This window comes from Nannobrachium achirus, assembly GCF_963921795.1.
Source record: "Nannobrachium achirus genome assembly, chromosome: 15".
NCBI classification, from domain to species: domain Eukaryota; kingdom Metazoa; phylum Chordata; class Actinopteri; order Myctophiformes; family Myctophidae; genus Nannobrachium; species Nannobrachium achirus.
The window spans coordinates 55,277,308-55,299,348 of NC_137822.1; the positions used below are offsets into that span (position 1 = coordinate 55,277,308).

General features: G+C 42.8%; 2 protein-coding genes across 2 annotated transcripts; both read right to left on the reverse strand.

Moving 5' to 3' along the window:
• Positions 1-10,432: 10,432 nt before the first annotated feature.
• LOC308299969 (putative G-protein coupled receptor 34) lies at positions 10,433-11,398 on the reverse strand (the record flags this gene model as incomplete). Its single annotated transcript, XM_080743737.1, has 1 exon — positions 10,433-11,398. The coding sequence occupies one exon, from the start codon at positions 11,396-11,398 to the stop codon at positions 10,433-10,435; it is 966 nt and encodes a 321-aa protein (XP_080599863.1).
• Positions 11,399-18,310: 6,912 nt separating this feature from the next.
• LOC308299970 (putative G-protein coupled receptor 34) lies at positions 18,311-19,342 on the reverse strand (the record flags this gene model as incomplete). The annotated part of the gene is made up of 1 exon (XM_080743738.1): positions 18,311-19,342. The coding sequence occupies one exon, from the start codon at positions 19,340-19,342 to the stop codon at positions 18,311-18,313; it is 1,032 nt and encodes a 343-aa protein (XP_080599864.1).
• Positions 19,343-22,041: the final 2,699 nt, after the last annotated feature.

Below are 22,041 nucleotides of genomic sequence, written 5' to 3' on the forward strand. Positions count from 1 at the left end.
CTGTAGGGACAGTGGCGTCAGTTCAGAAAAAAGGTAAGGTATGGCAACATGACTGGTGTCTTGCACGCGCGCGAACACCAGTCATGTTGCCATACCTTAGCAACAGGCACGATGAAAAGTACATTTTTATTATTTCCCCCTGTAGCCAAGGTATGGCAGCTGCATACCCCTGCCATACCCAATTGACGCCCCTGTGTAGGGATGACACAATGACGACTCACTCAATACAGTAAATGTCTATATCCCTTCCATGTAACAAACCCTGAAACCGGAAAGACAAAAATCTAAATCGGAGACTAGAGCTCATCATAGTGCGGCTGAAACGCCAAACATAAGCTAAAATAAGGCGGAACTGAAATACCAGTACCTACTTCCGACAGTTTAACCCATTAAAAAGGAATTATTTAATACTTTAGCTATTGAAAAATAGGAGATATACAAGCTCACAGCGCGGCACTCGCTATTTTAAAAAATATATTTTAATATTTTGACAAACTTTTTCATGTCAAGGACCCCTAAGATTATATGCGCTGACCCCCCATCTCGAAAATAGTATGTATCAGGACAGGAACCCCCCAGAAGCAAATATTTTAGTTACAAAGGTTTGCTTTAAAAAAAACTTGCTTTGAGCTTGTATATCTGCTATTTTTCAATAGCTTAAGTATAAAACAATTCCATGTTTGAATGGGTTAAAAGTGCCACGACACTGCCTGTTAAAACAGCACATTATTGTTGAGAAAGAACCATTGTCCTTGCGGTTAAACACGCCATGAGTCCACATTCTAACTTTGTACTCAACGAGTAACTAGAAATCCCTCCAACATGAACAGTCATGAATGAAGATTAAGATTAAGATTGCAACACCAACACAGCCTACTATCGCAGTAAGTACAAATTGAACCAAGTGGACCCCGTAAATGTGTATGCTCTCGAGCTACAAATGGAAAAATGAAGACTTGAGTTTACTGCCTGTGAACTCTTAAGGAGCGCTCGGACCAGCTGATAACAATTCAAAAGAATTTATGACGGCGAGTCAAGAGTCTGTCAGGTTGTTCAGGTTCAGCAAAAAAGCCAATAGATTAGTGTTAAACAAAGAGGGGCAGGACAACATAAACACACACACACACATAGGTCTAGCGATATAGAACATACCTGTACTGTGTCTTATCACGAAACGCATCTACTCACCAGAACAAGGAATGCAGAGCTGAAATTCTATAATGCAAGGGCTTGCTTTTGAAATCAGTTTCACCGGCTACGTACAATGCGCGTGTGAGAGAGGTGCGGGCGTCTCTATGTGTGGGAATAGGTTTTTAAAACTTCTCTTTTCAGTGAAGGAATTCGGAACAAAGGCAATATGAAGAGGAAGGAACCCGAGCCCTTGTAAATACCTGCCCCTCCACCCAGACACCTCACCCTCCCTCCCTCCCTCCTACTCTTACCTGAGCTCTCTCAGTGACTCACACACATACAAACACACTCCTCACACAACTCTTACAAAGTGTGATGTAATGGCTAAGGTAGCCTACGGCAACGCAACAGGTTTTTATTAAAGATTACATTAAATGAATCCTCAATGGGGTCATGGCTATGTTCCCTCGACCCTATGTTCCCTCAGCCCTATGTTCCCTCAGGCCTATGTGCACACAGTCACAATGCTAGGATAAAAAAAAGTAATTATAGGACTTTCCAACACTGAGTTAACCACCCTATATGTACTTAGTCGACCAGGGTCCCCTGCGGGCTACGGCCCTAAGGGCCCTTTTAAACCGAATCTCTTCGTCACACACAAATCAACAAGCTTGTAGATTGGCGGTTTTCACTTTCACTAGTTTAGAGCTTGAGCAGGGGCGTCACAAGGGGGGGGGGGGGGGGGGGGGGGATGAAGTGGGACTGAGTTACTAGGGCCCAAGGTGGAGGGGCCTTTAGCTATTGAAAAAAAGCAGTTCTACAAGCTCACAACGCGGCACCGAGTGCCACGCTGCAAGCTTGTAGATCCGCTATTTTTGAAAAGTCGTGAAAATGTGTACAAATCTTTGAATATGTGTATTTTTTACCCAAATTTTGCTTCTGGCGGTCCCTGGACCTAAATATTTTGAGATGGGGGTCCGTAGCCAAATACATATCATTTTGGGAGTCCTTCACAAGAGTTTGAGCACCACTGACATGAAAACGCAAGTTTTTCAAAAAACCTTCAAAGACTTGCGCACATTTTCACGATTTTTCAAAAATAGCAGATCTACAAGCTCGCAGCGCGGCACTCGGTGCCGCGCTGTGAGCTTGTATATCTGCTATTTTTGCAATAGTGGAAGCACAAAATAACGCAGTGAATCCTTGTACCCAGAGCCCAGAATTTGGTGTGACACCCCTGAGCTTGAGTGGTTGAAGTGAATCACATTTCTCGTTTACAATACAACAATAGAACGGACCCCTCCTCTTCCCGCCCCCAGGTGAATGCAGATACATTTCTGTGGATAGGGCGTGTTCCTTCAGGACAAGCGGCGGGGGGAGGGTCAGATTAAAAACAACTGAGGAGGAGGAGGAGAGAAAAACAACAAGTTACAACAGGAACACTTCCCCAGGGATCCGAGTCTGGACCAGGCAGAGATATGCTCACCACAAACAGGGACGTGCAGAGAATGTTAGAGAGGCAGCACTCTAACCTAACGCGGACAGTTTAGTGTAGGCAGACGGGCGGGCGCGGCGAGTCTCTCCGCAAGTCTCCAGCCAATAGCATGTGTTCTCCTCCCCCCACCCCCCTCTGCTCCTCTGCTCAGCGCAGAGAACGCTGCTGCGTCATGACGTCAACAACACAGTTGGTGTGACGCTCTCTGCACTCTGATTGGTTAGGTTAATTCTACACTTCCTACAACAGCGATCATAACGCGATCGCCCAGGCTTCTTTTTCTTCCGATCGCCAAAAGAAGTCTGGGTTTCCGAGGCTAGAGAGGCAGGGGCTGACATTTCTAAAAGGGCCTTTTGGTGAAAATATCGAAAATAGCCGACCTCCGAGCTCACAACACGTCGCAGCGCGACGCGTTGTGAGCTCGGAGGTCGGCTATTTTCGATGCTTGATTTCTACACAGAGAGGGCAATTATTTCAACATAAGATGCTGCATTCAAGTTCAGGAGAGTTTGGACAATGCAATTTATCTTGAATGCTGCCTTCAGGTATGGCATGGAATGAGAGCATTTGCATTTCTTTCACCATAGTGAAAACTGCCTTCATGGTCTGGAAGGGGCACTTTTTTACAGACTTAAAAGGGCTGTCTATGTGTGCACGTGCCTGACCACAAACATACCTTATGAGAGCGTTATAGCTGTCAGCCAACTGTCCTAGTCTTAATCGGCCATGGAAAGGAGAGTGGGAAGACGACTCGTGTAGGAGGAGACAGTAGGAGACGGTAGGACAGCTGCGAGGGAGAAAGTGTAGGAAAGAGACAGTAGGAAAGCTAAGAATAGGGGAGGCAGACAGACAGATGAAGGTTTACAGGCACATGCACAAATAGACATGAAAGGGGGCTTGAGCCCCTGCCCTCTTATCCGTCTGTAAAAAGTGCCCTCTCCAGACCATGAATGCAGTTTTCACTATGGTGAAAGAAATGCAAACGCCCTCTTTTCATGCCATACCTGAAGGCAGCGTTCAAGAGAATTGCCTTGTCAAAACTCTCCTGAACTTGAATGCAGCGTCTTATGTCGAAAGAATTGCTGTCTCTGTGAAATCCATGCCGTTACGCCACATCTCCCGTATTGCCTTTTTTATGCTTAGTTTTGTGTGGTATCAAGTACTGAAAATAGCCGACCTCTAAGCTCACAATGCGTCGCAGCGCGACGCATTGTGAGCTTGGAGGTCTGCTATTTTCAATATTTTCACCAAAAGGCCCTTTTAGAAATGTCAGCCCCTGCCTCTCTAACATTCTCTGCACGTTCCTGAAGGTTTACATGGGGACAGTGCAGGGGATCGAGACAGTAGGAAAGTTGAGAGTGAGACTATAGGAGAAACAGACATCCCTGAGTGTGAGACAGGGTAGGTGAGACAGTAGGAATTGAGATGGATTAGTTGGCACTAATATTCCAACATCCTTTGCATGACAGAGGCCCTAAAATATGCCCCAGTGTGACGCGATGTCATGGAAGTTAGAACAGCATAAATGCGGATCTGTTTCTGGTCTGGTGACACACATTCAACCAGTGTTCCAGAGAAGTACTGAAGCATTGTTATTTGACACCAACAACACTGACTTCCCTCGGAACAGAGATAAAAATCAAAGGATGAACAGCGACCATCAGTTCCAGCTAAACGGCTGTGGGTGGAGATTACTGTGTATACTATACACTGATTTGCAAGAAGGTATGCCAGTGACGGACAGGCCAAGGACCCCTTAACTGACAGACCTCACTCAGGGGCGTCAATTGGGTATGGCAGGGGTATGCAGCTGCCATACCCTGGGTCCAGGAGGAAAATAAAAGTTACTTTTAAATATAAATCCATGAATGTCTCTTTGTCTATATCTATCTGGTTATTATGTTGTTAAATTACTGTAAAATAACTACAAATGCAAAATTTAACAAAATGGTCACTTTAAAAAGGTACTGTATTATAATTATATTCTCCACACTTGTATTCTCCCCAGCTTGACAAAATGGTATATTCACAGGTTCCGCAGGTCAGCTGCACAGGTGCAATGCATTATTGTTAAAGGAGCTATAGTCAACTCTTTCTTGAAAAAAGGATGCTAAAATAAAAAGAATGTTTCGAAAATATTTTATAAAAAAATAAGCTTCATTTATTTGTTTCTATTCAAAAATGACCACAAAAAGCGTAAAATAATGATAAAATAATCATTTTGGCCATTTACGTTTACTAACATGCCAAGTTTAGCTGCACTTGAACGATTCCAGGCTGCCATATCCACCCCAAGAAACCGTAGAAACGGGGGGGAAATAAAATGTGCTTCTTAAAATAAATGTGTCATGCCTGTTGCTAGGGTATGGCAACATGACTGGTGTCTTGTGCGTGCAAGACACCAGTCATGTTGCCATACCTTAGCTTTTTCTGAACTGACGCCACTGACCTCACTATAAATTGTATGAAATTGTGTTGTTTGACAGCAGTGTAGGCCTCTTCCTCCTGCCTCGCGGGTTACATGTTAGAGCATGTTTTGTTATTTAATTATTTTTAAGTGTGTGGCCTATCCAGTTCCATTTCCTCCTCCTGATTTGGATGTTTATCGTTTCCTGTTTTGTGAGGTCCCACAAGTTGACGTCGAGTCATTTTATGGTTGCGGTAGTTGCGCTGACTGAAAATGGCAGATCTACAAGCTCACAACATGTCAACGCGTTGTGAGCAGGTAGATCAGCTATTTCAGCATGGAACCAAGTGTCAGCTATTACGACGCCATCAAGGCCTTTCAATGCATTTTAGTCAACAAAATCAACTGTAGATTTAGTCGACTAAAATTTAATGGTATTTAGTCAGCAACAACTAGACTAAAAGTAAAAAATATATACATTTAATGTTATCAAATTTGCTGTCAAAATCAGCAATGCTTTGGGCCCCTAGAAGAGAAGACCATGAGTTCATTTCATGTAACATCTTAGTGCTAAGTCATGGTTAACATTTTTTCTTTTGCCTACTTGCTGGATATCTTAATTCACACCTGTGTGAAGTGAGTGGTGCTGCTGCTGCTGATAGACCCAAATGTGGGGGGTCAAATATCAGTATTTGGTACACTGAAAAAACACATGGTCATACACACAAAGCTACATATTTTGGAGCGGTTAGCACCGCACAAAAAGAGAAATCATAGGTGTAAACACAACTGTGCACTTACAACTCAATATTCTCCCACGTCTACATTTCTCACAATCTCTAAATTTACAATTTAAGCATTTAGCAGACACTCTTAATCCAGAGCAATTTACAATAAGTAATGACAGCAAATAATACATTTCATTTCATTTCATTTATGTTTTTTTTTACATTACATACAATTTACTTTGTTCTTTCATTTACATATCATCCATAACTGAACTGAAAAGGAGCAGGCAGAAGATTAATCTTATTTAAGCCTGCCTCCGTAATTTTTTAATACATCAATAAAATAAAATGCATAGAAATAGTAATCGAAAAAACGTAGGCAGACGCAGACCAAGAACCTATTCATACATTTCCAAAAACTATTAAAACAGCAATAATCTGTACATCAAATGTATAAACATTATAGCTAGGATGTTGAGAATGGCCTGACATCCGTCTATATCAATGCCATCTAAATTAAGTGTATGGTCATTGAGGGTGCAAGAAAGTGTAAGTGCTATGGGCTAAGGTGGAGTCTGAAGAGGTGAGTCTGAAGAGGTGAGTCTTCAGACCACGGCGGAAGCTTGGGAGTGAGTCTGCAGTTCTAATTCCAATGGGGAGTTCATTCCACAGTTTGGGGGCCAAGAGGGTGAAGTGGAGCGTTGTCCTGGGGTTTTTAGCGAAGGTTCTGTCAGTTTCACACAATACCAGAAGAAATGTATTTATTTGTATACATACCGTTTCACTGACATTCATATCAAGAGTGAGTCCATCAAAATCTGTAATCTTTTGGTTACAGGAGTCACTCTATAAAACGAGGAGCAACATTAAAAGGCAGCGTGCTGTGTGGCAGTGCTGCCTTGCTTGACAGCACATCACAAGAATACATTGTTTAGGGAACAGAACCTGTGATCTTATTGATTGATTGATTGATTGAAGAATTTATTAGAAGTTTGCAATAGAAAAAAGTACAGTTTCATGACAGTACAAATCACTGGTACAAGGTCAACTAAAAGGAGATCCTAGAAAGCCGAGGCTTATTTCCACAGGAACCACACTTTAAGTATATCTCATATAACATTGATAGACAGACGGATAGAACATAGTACTTTATCTAGGATAATATCAATTTCAAAAGCATAACAACAAATACAAAGGCAGAAAAAAGAAAAGGGGGGGGGGGGGGGCATGGGGGCTTAGTCTATTTACAAGTCACGGGTAGCAGCTGTCTAAAGGTGACTTTTCATACCAATTTTGAAGGAGGCTAGGGATTTACTCTCCTTTAAGGCTTGTGGAAGGGCGTTCCACATGTTGATGGTATAGCAGGAGAACGAGTTATCTTACACCCAAATACGCAGGTCAAACCTCGGACTATAGTTTTTTTCCACTTCCTTTTGCCTGAAATAAGGTCTGTGGTTGACACACACGATGACCGCAGTCCCCCATGACTTACTAGGCTCCATCCTTATACCCGTTGTTTCATGTTGAGATTGGCACATTTCACCCAGGTTTTTTCATCTCACTCACGTCACTTTGTCTGCTGACCTCACTCAGTCAGCAACTAAATAAACAGAAAATAAAAATAAAACAATTCAAAGGAGGTAAGCAGTGATCACCCCATGATGTGCACTGCAATGTAGTTTCAAATGCACTACATTGCAGGCGTTTTTTGAGAGTGATTTAAGAAGACTCGTGTGAAATGTGTAATCTGGGCAGCTTGCCCCAGGAAATATGCCAATCTCAACAGGAAACAAGTATGACTATGATTTACAATCATGAACGTTTACTCGCCACCAGCTTAATTTTAGCAGTTCATCCAAAATCTAACATGACACTTAGTTTTACATACATTTTTAATGTTATATTATTCGTAAAACCGTAACGTTGACGTTTTGCCAGTTATTTGGGGGCCCATGCACCAGTGGGACCCGGACCGTAGGTTGGGAATCGCTGACATAGACTATTCGTCGAGGGACCCTGTGGGGCCTTTTCCACCGGCAAATAACCGGTTCCAGAACCAGTGCCGGTTCAACTTTCTTGGGAACCTTGGTTCGTTCTTGTGAACCGGCTTGCGTTTCCACCAGACTGAACCAGAGCCATGGATTTGGCTCTGGAACCACAAAAAACAAGGATTTTGTGGTTCCGGTTCCGAACCAGCTTTTACGGTTCGGAACCAACTCCGGTTCTCAGTGGAAAAGCACACCTCTGGTTCATCCCATAGGCGGGAGAAAGAACCGGAACCGGTTCTTTGCCGGTGGAAAAGGACCCAGAGAGATGCTAACGTTCTCGTTCAAAAACCTGTAATCCCAGTAGCCTGTTCAGGCTAATGACAAAAGGAGCGATGTTGTTACCACTGGTGTAAGGGTAATTTGCGTACAGCCGTGGACTGCTAGGGTATGGGCTGTTATAATACCCCATAAAGTAAGCAGAGTTGGTTTAGTAGACATAGAAGAGTGGCCTGGCTGGTCCAGAGATAAGAGTTGAGAAGAATGAAGGTCTCATTTGGCTCTTCACTCATCTAGAGATGAAAGTAAATCAGAATGTTGCTTAATGATATTATAATTTAGTGTTTCTCACTTTCTCAGCCAGTGGTTCGGAAGCATGCTTGGGTTATACCACTAGAGGGCCCCACCTACTCAACTAAACATGTCCACACACCTTCTAGGGAGATTTTACTTAAGTAACAGTAACTAAACTGAAATCAGTCACATCTTCTATTTAGTTGAATCTTGAAATGACCCCTGGCTTATTAGCCTTATTTGCCTTACTACATTATAATTGACTGATAATTGAACTAAAATAAAATGAAAATAAATAAAACACCTATATTTATTTTGGAAATGGGGACCGCTCCCGTCCCAAGATGATGTCATTATATGCCCATGTATATTTTCACCTTTATTGAAAGCTTAACCCCTTGACATCATCTCATATTCAAGGGGGTCCTTGTTCAGCTTTACACAGTTATTATTGCTTGTATTTATCTTTAAAAGAAAATCGTATACTTTTTGGAAATATTTTCTTCGGCCTTCAGCCATCCTGCCTGGCAGAGACAACTAGAAAAGCAGTTCCTGCAGAAACTGTGTGGGCTGGCTGAAAACACACACAAAGGCTAAGCATATTATGTACAGTAGAAAATGTACTGTAGGCCTACACATCCCTCCTCAGACGGACATTTGATTCAGCTCAAGCTCAAGCAGTAATAAAATAAATGGTTAAGACATGGATTCCTCCCTGTTTTTTAAAAAATCTCAAAAATTATAAAAGATTAAAAAAAAAAAAAAAAAAAAAATACAAACTGTAAAGTATACCATAACGTATTGATATAACATACTGGTCTCGAGCCAACGTGTTGTTACTTGCGCCCGTCAGAAAAGCGAGGCGCAAGTATTGCGTTCAGTTAGATGTTTTTTTTTGTCTGTGGCACACATTATATCACTAAATTGTAATATATATATATATATATATATATATATATATATATATATATATATATATATATATATACAGGGGTATATATATATATATATATTAAATTGTTTTTTTTCTATAATATAATTTTTTTATCATTTTGTGAAACCACCTATGTTAGAGGGTTTACACAAAGACACACTAAAGAAAAGGTGCAAGTTTGCTCCTCGTCAGAGTGCAGTCTTGTTGCTAACTGTGAAAACCGTCACATCTTGTCTGCGCATCCGCGTTTCTCTGTACAGTAGGTCACGCCTGACAATGTGGTTCTATGGGTTTGTCGGTCTGACCTCATGCTCTGAGGTCACTGTGATGTCACACTAACAGAATCCCTTTTATGCACATATATGGAGTTCTCTGATGTCATCAATATTAAGCCAATATCTAACAGGACTTCATATGGGAATGCCCATATATGGAGGCCACATCGGCCACATACCACACTAACGGCTGGTTCTACAGACAGGGATCTCCATGTATAGGCGTAAAAGGGTATCACATGGATGTCACATGGATCTCCATATATGGGTACCAGTACCAGGGCTCTCCATATGGGTAACTGGTCCGATAAACATCATTGGCCAGATGGCCAAGAATTGGCACGACCTCACCCTTTAGGGCGACTTTGCATGTCGCCCTGAGGAGTCTTACTAGTTTATATCAGGTCGCACTTGTTGGTGATGAATGATGATGTCACCTAGAACTCAACACTAGTCACCTGCTCCTCAACTCATTGCTGCCTTTGTACTGTCGGTCATTTTCTTTGAGGAGAATAAACTTGACCAATAAAGATTTGGTATAGCAACGCTGCTCCTCATTGGCTAAGGGCCCTGCCTTGGTACTGTCGGTAATTTTTTGGAGGAGAATAAACCTATAAAGATTTGGTATAACAGTGGGGGCGTAACATATAGCATAACATACTGATATATATCATACTGGTCTCAAGCCAACGTGTTGTTATTTATATCAGGTCGCACTTGTTGGTGATGATGTCATGAACGCTGCTCCCCATTGGCCAAGGAACCTGCCTTTGTACTGTCTGTAATTCTTTTGCAGAGAATAAACTTGACCTATGAAGATTTGGTATAACATACTGGTCTCACCTTTCAGCGAGCCCACAATTAATACCTGGAAGAGAGGGTGTTAAAGTCCTTCTTCATCCCGCTAACTGTATGAATGCGTGCATAGCATGCGTGCAGCCGCTTTGCGCATCAGGCCGGACAGCAGGAAGTACATGACGGGATCCAGGCAGCTGTTGAAGGCGGAGATCAACACCATCACCTGACGGGTCCTGTGCATCCAGCGTATGTACTTGCAGGGTGTTTCGACGAACTGGTGGTGGATGTAGAAAGGGCGGAAGGCGTGGTACGGCACAAAGCACAGGGTGAACAGCAAGAGGACGAAGAAGGACTTCCTGGCCGTGCGCCCGTGGCGGCTGGTGGCGATCTTCCCGTAGGAGACCACCTGGGCGACGAAAACCCCCCAGAACATCACCTCCAGAAATATGTTGACGTATGCTATGCACCTGTCATCATCCCAACGCCTGTAATGGAAGCACTTGGCCTCTTCTGTTGGCTTTGTTTTGGCCACTGCGTACGCCGTCAGACCCAGCGCCAGCACCCACACCAGGCCGCAGACCACCCACGCCCACGGCACGCCGCACGGACTCCTCAGCGAGTGCCGCCGTGCTCCAACGGCGCGGCGCCTCAGCCAGGCATAGCGGTCCAGGCTGATGAGGCCCAGAAGGGTCACACTGACACACATGTTCATGTAGAACACGGTGATCACCAGTTTGCACGCCGCGGCGCCCAGCTCCCATTTGTTCCTGTTGGCGTAGTAGTGCACCCGGAAGGGCAGGCAGGCCAGCAGCAGCAGGTCGGCCACGGCAGAGTTCGTGAGGAACACGTGCAGAGAGTCCCACCGGCGCCGGAGGAAGAGGAACACCCACAGGGCCAGGAGGTTCCCCGCCAGGCCTAAGAGGAACAGCAGGGAGTAGAGGACCGCCAGAGGCACGGCCAGAGCCTCGTCGACGTCGTCGAACATACACTTCGTCTGGTTGGAGTCGGGGGTGAGGGTGTTCAGTGAGGGCAGGAGACTGGAGGGAGAGAGATTGGAGAGGATGGTTGACATGGAGGAGGATGGAGGGGGGATGGATGACATCGTAGGTGGAGAGAAGATGGTAGACATGGTGGAGGATGGAGCGAGGGTGGATGACATGAAAGGTGGAGGCACGGATGACATGGTTGATGATGGAGGGAGAATGGTTGACATGGAGGTGGATGGAGAGAGGATGTGTGACATGGAAGGTGGAGGCATGGATGACATGGTGGATGGTGTAGAGAAGATGGATGGCATGGTTGAGGGCGGAGGGATGGACAGATGGGTGGAGGAGTTGGAGGGAGTGAGAAAGCTGGACAGAGTGCTCATGGTGTCTTCAGAGAGATGACAAGATCTTGATCTTCTTTTCTGTTATGGAGTGAGAAAGACAATTCAGATGTTAGTGTGGTGGCCTAGTGTTGTAATAAGAACTAAATTACATAATTTGTCCGCCTCAGCCACGGTGTCCCACAAGGATCAATTCTGGGTCCTCTACTTTTCTCTGTTTACGGAAACACAACATTCACTTCCATTGCTATGCAGATGATAACTATACCAGCCATTCAATACTTCAAAGCCCAACTGCCTATCTTCCCTAAAAGCCTGTCCTCCGACGTGGCACTTTTAGAGGTTCCAATTCCAAATAGGGTGACCAAAGGGGACAAGGCATTTGCCGTCAGGGCCCTGACATTATGGAACAGCCTTCCTGTGGAGCTCAGGTTTTCTGGCTCCATAACCATTTTTAAATCTAAATTAAAGACTTACTTTTAACAGACCACTTCTGTGATACTGTTGTGTTGTTTTTACTTTATTTGATTTTTGCTGTAATTTTACAATATATGCTTCACTGATTGTTGTTTTTATCATGTTGTTAAGCACTTTGTAACATTGTTTAAAAAGGTGCTATGTAAATAAAGTTTATTATTATTATAATGACAAAATGTCACATACAGTAACTACAGTAATTAAACGATTGTGATGTGACATGGTGTGAGCTGGTGGAGCAGCTGAGAGAAATGTCACATTTAGGTCTATGTTTTCGGTCTCCAACTGAAGTCCCTAACTGACTGAACACCTCCCCTACACCGTGTGTAAGTGGTCAGAAGTTTGGACCAGATTAACCATCCATCTTAAACCGTGGGACCAAATTATTATCATCATCAGGGGTCATCAATATGACTGATGATCAGTATTAACAGGAAGCTTTCTTATAGTGTTTCAGTTTTGTGTCAAATTCAGCCTTTGAAAGGTCAAGTGTTATTGACCCGCCACAATAATTATTTCATTAGATTAATAAATTAGTTTACAAACAACAAAGAAATACATTTAAAATAAACTTACAAAAGGTTCTGCTCTCTCTCTTCCTTTTTCTCCGTCTTTACTTTCTGCAGTTTGCCTCCAGTGTTGCCAGGTTTCAGGCACGTGCACACATAGACATCAAAGGGGGCTTGAGCCCCTGCCCTTTTACCCGTCTGTAAAAAGTGCCCTCTCCAGAACCATGAATGCAGTTTTTACCATGACGAAAGAAATGCAAATGCCATGCCATACCTGAATGCTGCCATTCAAGAGAAGCGAACTTGAATCGCCCTCACTGTGTAGAAATCCATGCTGTATGTGTACACCCATATCTCCAGTATTGCCTATTTTCACCGAAAGACCACTTTAGAAATTTCAGCCCCTGCCTCTCTAAAACATTCTCTCCACGTCCCTGCAAGGTTTTGCCCCATAAAACGTAACCGTATCTTAAAAAGCTGCATGTACCCAAATATCATCGTTCTTGGGGCAGAAACCTCTTATCTCCACATTTCTACTTTATATGTTTCTTCTTAAAATGCCCTTCTTCATCACATAAGAGTGTCGCACAACGATAGTGATAATAGCTGATATACAACACCGCGAGGCTTTATAGATCGGCTATTTTCACAAATTTAAAACTTTTTTTTTTACCAACTATTTTTGTTTTAAGCACCAGTTTTGAACATAGCAGGTTTCTACCTGACATTAAGGATGTTTAATCACATCCTGCTACCACCCCAGGAAGTCTTATCTATGTAACTGATCTAATTCTCTCTGTGTGTGTGTGTGTGTGTGTGTGTGTGTGTGTGTGTGTGTGTGTGTGTGTGTGTGTGTGTGTGTGTGTGTGTGTGTGTGTGTGTGTGTGAGAACTTTAGTTAGTGTCTACCTACACTATGGTTCTAGGTATAATGATTTCTCTAAACTTTTATGTCACCTAAAATAATCCTGTTTTCATTTACCTTATGTAACCCCAAAACCCCAAATGTCCATTGAGGTCATTGGTGCTTTTCTGTCCATTTTCTGATTGGACAATATAATGTACAATCTGACAGGATTGGTCATGCATCACTTGACATCACACTATTGAATATAAATTGTAAGACACAGTATTCATTTACCAGTGTATTCCTCACATATTGTGGCCAGGGTGGTTATGGGGAGAGTCGGGCAAAGTAATGAGATGTCTGAACAACTATGCACCTGAACAATCACTCAAATCAATAGAAAGCAGTATATTAAACATTTTCACTTATCTTTTCTTTCTCTAATTTATCTAAAACATGAACCCTTGTTGTATTTAAGCCATCCCATGCAGTCATAATAATAATATGGGACATGTTCATCAAGAAAGAACAAAGTTAATAGCATAATTTTGTTATTAGTAATTCAGGGAAATCATATAGACACTAATTTGAAGAGCTATGATTGTAAACAATGAGGGCAGCAGCGCAAGTTTAATTCTAGCTGTTGTGTTTTGCACTCTTTCAAATTCAATTGATCTTCACTGAATTTTCCTCCTTGTGTGAAGAACATGTTTACCACAATGTTGTGATTACATTGATAGTGTGATCTCTGGTTGGTCATTAAGGCTGTCAAACTCATAATAGCATACTGTATACAAAACGTGACATTAATATTTGCTTATTGTGACTGAAAATAGTGTGATACTTTGGTGACACATTGTGGCCATGATTGGTATCATTTGAAAAATGTTTACAAGGACAACAAATGTAGCTGAAAGCATAAGTTCAATAAAAAGATCTAAGTTGTCACTCTCAGCTCAAAGGGCAGGGGCGTAACTACCGCTGACGCAGCCGACGCATGCGCATTAGGGCCCGTGACGTCCAGGGGCACACGCAGGTGGAGGAGAAAAAATAAATAATCTAATAATAACAATGTATACAGACGGAGCCGCTTCTGTCCTGATCTGTTGCATCTATTTCCTGTAGTAGGCTGCTACCATTTCAAAATAAAACATGTGTTGAATGATCACTTTACAAATATCCAATACAATGACTCTTGTTTTGAAATGTCCACTGGTATGACAGGAAGCTATGACAGGGCCCCTGTCATAGCTGTCGTGCTGCTGACGGAACACAGGCTGAAGAGACGTTCTGAACTTATGAAGTAAAAACAACACTCTCGGGCATTATGGAATATAAAGTTTCAACACACGACTTTGGGGAACAGTTAATATTTGCCATGCTCTCTCTAAAACCAAGACACTGTGGAATATGGAACAAAACGTGCCCAACTGGTCTTGTTGTTGTCATCCACCTTACTTTAGCAGGTGAGTTAAGTAATTAATATAAATAATGCTGGTTTGCAGTGATGCATCACTGTCAATTAAACTGTGTGCTGTCATTAATGTAGGCCTAGTTGTCTTAATGGATGATATTTATAATGCTGTTTTGGAAAAACGGCGTGGTGATGTTTGTAGTGTGAAGACTAATGTCAGAGTTGTTGTGTTGGAGTGCCATAGGGAAGAGTTCATTAGCACCAGAGAGAGATGGAGACAGTGAGACACTACTTGGTTGGGCTACATATTGTCATGAATTAGATGGCGAGTGTGTAGATGTCTTCTGTTGGAGCCTGGTGTCCCGCATTTGCGCTGTCTGCATTTGCGCTGTAGAAAAAAGGTGGTTGTTGTTGTTGTTGTTGTTGTTGTTGTTGTTGTTGTGGGGCACTTGGTGAAAATCTCGCATCGGGGCACACCGGGGGCTAGTTTCGCCACTGTCAAAGGGTGTGCATTTCTATCCAACCTGCAGTCAGCCAATCAGGCGATTGGACTCCTCCTTTAAATATCTCCACTGCCTCTGAACCTTGTCATTCTCTATTCAGCATGCAACAAGCAACCCACCTCCATCCCCATCCCCACCTAACCTCGCCTACTCCCCACCTAGTCTCCTTCATCAAGAGTTAAGACGGATGTTCACCTGCACTGCCACCACCAGCATCTAGACTACAGGGGGGATCTCCCTATTAAATCTAATCTTATATGTATGTTATTTAAAAGCTAATCATTATGTTTAATGTTAATGGAGTCTAATCGCCAAAATGTAGTTTATTATTTTTTTATCTGTAATAAATCATGTTGCAACAACGTGAGCCTCTTTTATTGAATGACCTGCCAGTAGGCTATATCTGTCCATTAACAGTATAACATTTATGAACGTATTATTCTTTAGAAATGGGTTATAAGAAAGTAAAAGCATTGCAAAGAAAATTAAGATATATGAAATATTATAGCCTAAGTTTTTAGTTTAAAAGTAACAGTAATATTAAAAACAACATGAAACCGTTTTAGGTGTCAAAAGACAAAACAAAAGACTTGAAGTGCAGTGCATGCATGGGGCAACAGTGAAGTAATCAAGACCTGATTTTCTAATTAGTTCATTAGAAAAAGTCGAAAAAGTCGAAACAGTTTGCAGTGGTGTAAAGTAACTAAGTACATTTACTCATTCTTTACTTGAGTACTTCCAATTGTTAGTACTTTTACTTTTACTCCATACATCGCAGAGGCAAATATTATACTTTTTACTCAACTGAAACTATTTGAAAACTTTAGTTACTTTGTAGATTTTGATTATTATTACAGAATATAGCCTACATTTACTACTTAGTTGTTGGAAAATAAGTAAATAAATCATACAGACATATGCTCATGGTGTCTAGAAAAAGAAGCAACTGTTTTTGTTTATATTGTGCTACATTTAGGTAAAGAATAAACCGTAGAAACCTGTTAAAACAACAGGATAAAACCGTACAAAACCTGACATTTTACCAGCCTGTCTTGCACCCCTGCTAGCAGAGGCTAGAATCACCTACTATATGTGTATGACACTGATTTACTACGGCACTATGGCACATCATGAGTCCACTAGTACTCTCATAATGGACTCAGATATTTTATTTGTAAGGTAAGGACCACCATAACTCACAGTGGACTCCACCCTAGTTAGTTACAGACCTGTTATGGTTATTCAGGGCCATCTCTTTATGTGTTGATGGTAATATTATCGTCTACTTATTAAATGGCCGTGGCAAAATTAGAATTTTGTCTGTGTCAACCATAAGCCAACATGCTTGTGGTGTCAGTAAAACAGTTTTCATTTAACCATTTTATTGTAACTTTTAAGTCGCCTAAACTGTTTTCATTTAGCTTTTCTGTAACCCCAAAACCCAAAATGTCAATTGAGTTCAATGGCACTTTTCTGTCCCTTTTCTGATTGGACAATATAATGTCCAATCAGACAGGATTGGTCATGCATCACTTGACTAGCCTTTTTTTTTTTTTTTTTTGCAATTTTAGAGGGGGCATGCCATGTGTACAAGTTGTTTATTATATATTTTTAGACACAATAAGCCATCGATTTCTTTATTACTATTTACCGTAGGCCTACTTAGTTATCTTAGTTAACTTAGTTAACTCACAACATCCTAATCCCACAAAAGGCTATGTCTGCGGCCAGATATTAGGGACCAGGAATATCACCCGGGAATATCAGAATATGAGCCAGAGTTCACAAATGCAGTACCAACAGCCCAACAGCAGACAGACAGCCTCAGACAATCCAGATCTGCACCAACCCGACTCTCTAATACAGATTGGTGTGATAGTGGATCCTGTGTGCAATCAAATCCAGCCTGAATCAGATCTGTGCCACATCTAGCTCTGGTCCATAGCGTTAGTGGAGTTCTCCCTAACGCTATGTTCCTCTACCTCCCAAATCCTTGGCAAATTCAGAAAGACCCGTCATCTGGACTGAAAATAACAAAAACTGTTTCGCCCCTCACCAAACCAAAGGTATCAGTGGACAGTTGAAAGGGCAAAATTAAAAATATTCTACAGAATGGAGACTCCATTTCTTCTAATTTTTCACTATTTGTCGTCGCCATCAAGGTGCCAACTCACTACTGCCGCGCAGGAGGACCGAATTACACATGCAGAGAGAGCTATACCACATCCAGAATGGAATCCGATTATTACAAATGTGACATGAGCCACATGCAGAGGTGGTTTCAGATCTGATTCAAATTTGATTTCTAAAGATGCGTCTCAGTCTGAAGTTCTCTGGACGCAGTAACCTGATCTAAGGAGCCAAGTCACAAACTGTCCAAAACGCTCCAAAACGTCATTTGCAGTGTGACCCAAGCGTCATTGACATCATTACAGAGCACGAGAATTGCATTTTAATTTGCGAGCGCGTAAATGGGGTGTAATGAAAATAAAACAATAGTTCAGCATAAGCTTTACACTACAGAAGAAATGCCCAACAGCATTCAGTGGACACTGGACTAGCACTTTAAAGGGATGCCGTATGCCAACATGAGAAATGTACAGGAACGAGCAAGCAAGGCAATATATGAAGACATATCATGGCTTGACTGAAAATGGGTTCACAAGGTCCTATTTGCAATGTCAGAGGAAAATTTGGAATTTAAAGGACACATAAAGAAAGAAAGGTCATGACGTCACCAAAGCAGATGTGTCGACGCATAGTGGCTTTGGGTTGAAGTTGTTAACATCAGTCTGAACACACAGGTCCGATCTGGTCTTGGAAATGCAGTGTGAACAGTCGGGCAAAAACATTTGATTTGAGAAATAAATCAGATTTATGCTGGATTGACTGCAGTCTAAATGGGGCCTTAAAGTCCTTCTCCATCCCGCAAACTGTACGAATGCATGCATAGCACACGCGCAGCCGCTTTGCGCATCAGGCCGGACAGCAGGAAGTACATGACGGGATCCAGGCAGCTGTTGAAGGCGGAGAACAACACCATCACCTGATGGGTCCTGTGCATCAAGCGCTGGTCCTCGCAGGTTGGTCGTTCGAGGAGCTGGTGGTGGATGTAGAAAGGGCGGAAGGCGTGGTACGGCACAAAGCACATGGTGAACAGCAAGAGGACGAGGAAGGACTTCCTGGCCGTGGACCCGTGGCGGCTGGTGGCGATCTTCCCATAGGAGACCACCTGCGCGACGAAAACCACCCAGAACATCACCTCCAGATATATGTTGACGTATGCTATGCTCCTGCCACTGCCACCAACCCAAAGCCTGTGATGGAAGCACTTATTGGCCTCTTCTGTTGGGAACTCTTCTCTTTTGCGCACTGTGTACGCCATCAGGCCCAGCGCCTGCGCCCACAGCAGGCCGCAGACCACCCAGGCCCACGGCACGCCGCACGGACTCCTCAGTGAGTGCTGCCGCGCTCCACCGGCGCGGCGCCTCAGCCAGGCATAGCGGTCCAGGCTGATGAGGCCCAGCAGAAATATGTTGACGTACATGTTCATGTAGAACATGGAGGTCGCCAGTTTGCACGCCACGGCGCCCAGCTCCCATTTGTTCCCGTTGGCGTAGTAGTACACCCGGAACGGCAGGCAGGCCAGCAGCAGCAGGTCGGCCACGGCGGAGTTCGTGAGGAGCACGTGCAGAGAGTCCCATCGGCGCCGGAGGAAGAGGAACACCCACAGGGCCGGGACGTTCCCCGCCAGGCCCAAGAGGAACAGCAGGGAGTAGAGGACCGCCAGGGGCCTGCTCAGATCCTCGTCGTCGTCGTCGAACATACACTCCGTCTGGTTGGAGTCGGGGGTGAGGGTGTTCAGTGAGGGCAGGAGAGTGGAGGAGAGCGGCGAGAGGATGGTCGGCACGTTGGAGAGATTGGAGAGGATGGTTGACATGGAGGAGGATGGAAAGGGGATGGATGACATCATAGGTGGAGAGAAGATGGTAGACATGGTGGAGGATGGAGCGAGGGTGGATGACATGAAAGGTGGAGGCACGGATGACATGGTGGATGGAGTAGAGAAGATGGATGGCACGGTCGAGGGCGGAGGGACGGACAGACGGGTGGAGGAGTTGGAGGGAGTGAGAAAGCTGGACAGAGTGCTCATGGTGGCTTCAGAGAGATGACGAGATCTTCTGTTCTGAGGGAGAAAGACGATTCGTGGCATTAGTGTTAGTGTTGTAATAAGAACTAAATGACATAATGACAAAATGTCACATACATACATAAGAACTAAAAGATTGTGATGTAACATGTTTGTGGAGCGGCTATTTTCACTGGTGAGAGAAATGTCTTTCGGTCTCCAACTGAACTCCCTGACTGACTAAACCTCCCTGACTCAGAAGTTGGGACCAGAATAATATCCATCCGTCTTAAACCATGGGACTCAACAGGGGTCATCAACAGGCTATGTCTGTACACAGATAAAATGTGTGTGTGGCAATTTTAGATTTTCTGTACACACACCATTATGATGCTCTTATTGTGATCATAAGACCCAATTACATGTCCAATTAAAGACACTATTACACATTATGGGTCCACTGGTATAAGTGGTCTCAAATGTTTTATTTGCCACCATAACTGTCACTGAGAGTGTACAAATGGACCCGTAGCTTCCATTAAACCAAATTTTGGTTCCACATGTACATTGTACACTAGTTAGTTACAGACCTATTATGGTTATTCAGGGCCATCTCTTCATGTGTTTCTGGTAACATTATTGTCTACTCATTTTGTATGGCCGTGGCAAAAAAATAGCCAACATGGCAATGACCCCTGATTATCAATGTTAACAGAGTTTCAGTTTTGCGTCATAAATTCAGCCTTTTAAAGGTCAAATGTTATTGACCAGACAAATGTTATTAGTATAGCAATTATTTAATTAGATTAATATATCAGTTTACAAACAAGAAATATGTTTAAAATAAACGTACAAAGTGTTCTGCTCCCTCTCGTTCTTCTCTTTCCTTTTCTCCGTCTTTACTTTCTGCAGGTTGCCTCCAGTTGGCAGGTTTTGCGAGATAAACAAGCGACGAGGTCTACGAAAACAAGCCCAAAGGAAGCGACAAGGTCCCATGAACAAACACACACACACACACACACACACACACACACACACACACACACACACACACACACACACACACACACACACACACACACACACACACACACACACACGCGCGGAGGGGGGCGGGCCCTAAAATGACTTAATATGGCATAAAAATCAGTTGAACCAGTTTAACCCACATCTGCTATTAGAAAATAGCTGATCTAAAAACTCACAACATGAAAATCTTGAGAAAACATTTGAAAAATGTGGGACATTTTAACAACACAAATCTGGTATGTCCCTGGCACATCCTTGACATGAAAATGTTTGAGAACAACAACAACACTGATTTAAAGACATATTCTTATCGTAACTATCTGCACGTACCAAATGTCATCGTTGTCAGGCATAAACCTCATATCTCCACATTTCTACTTTCTATGCTTGTTTGTTTTCTTAAAAAAATGCCCTACTTCATCACATAAGAGTTGCACAAAACTAGTGAAAATAGCCGATCTACAAGATAGGCTATTGTCACTATTATTATTATTATTACCCAACTAATTTGTTTTTAAAAAAGCACCAGTTTTGGACATAGCAGGTTTCCACCTGACAGTAAGGATGGTGTAAGCACATCCTGCTACCACCCCAGGAAGTCTTTATCTATGTAACCAAACTATGTATCTGATGCTGTGTGTGTGTGTGTGTGTGTGTGTGTGTGTGTGTCAGCATGTTGAGAACACCAGCCACCAGAGGTGTAAAGTACTCAATTGCGACCCCGTAGGTCACAGTTTACTATGAGAACCGCCACAGCTTGTCCTTGTCCGGACAGCAACGCCTGTCTTTTTGGTTGATTGCCTCACGCTCTGACATCACGCTCTGTCATCACTGATGTCATGGGAACCAAATCCCTTTTATTGCCATATATGGAGATCCCTGTGATGCCATGGGAAACCAAATCCCTTTTATGCCCATATATAGAGATCCCTGATGTCATCAATATTAAGCCCATATCTGTGAATGCCAATATATAATCACTGTGATGTTTTAGATATAGAGATCCCTGTGATGCCAGGGGAACCAAATCCTTTGGCCAGATGGCCAAGACATGCATGGCGCGACCTCCCTTTTTTGCTCTTAAAACCTTAGTTAGTGTGTTTGCTGTAGGCAACCAGACTATTGTTCTAGGTCTAAAGTTTACAGAGAACTTTTATGTCACCTAAATAAACCCGGTTTCATTTAAACGTTTTCTGTAACCTTTATGTCACCTAAAGTAAAACTGTTTTAATTTAGCTTTTCTACAACCCCAAAACACCAAAAGTCCATTTCTGTCCATTTTCTGATTGGACATTATCCAATCAGACAGGATTGGTCATGCTTTACTTGACATAAAAACATTGAATATACATGGTAAGACAGTATTCATTTCCCAGTGGATTCCTCAGAGTTGCACCTTTCTAATTTCATTAACCCATTTAGAACGGGTACACATTTTGTGTTTCATTATTTTATGCTTTAACTATTGAAAAATAGCAGAT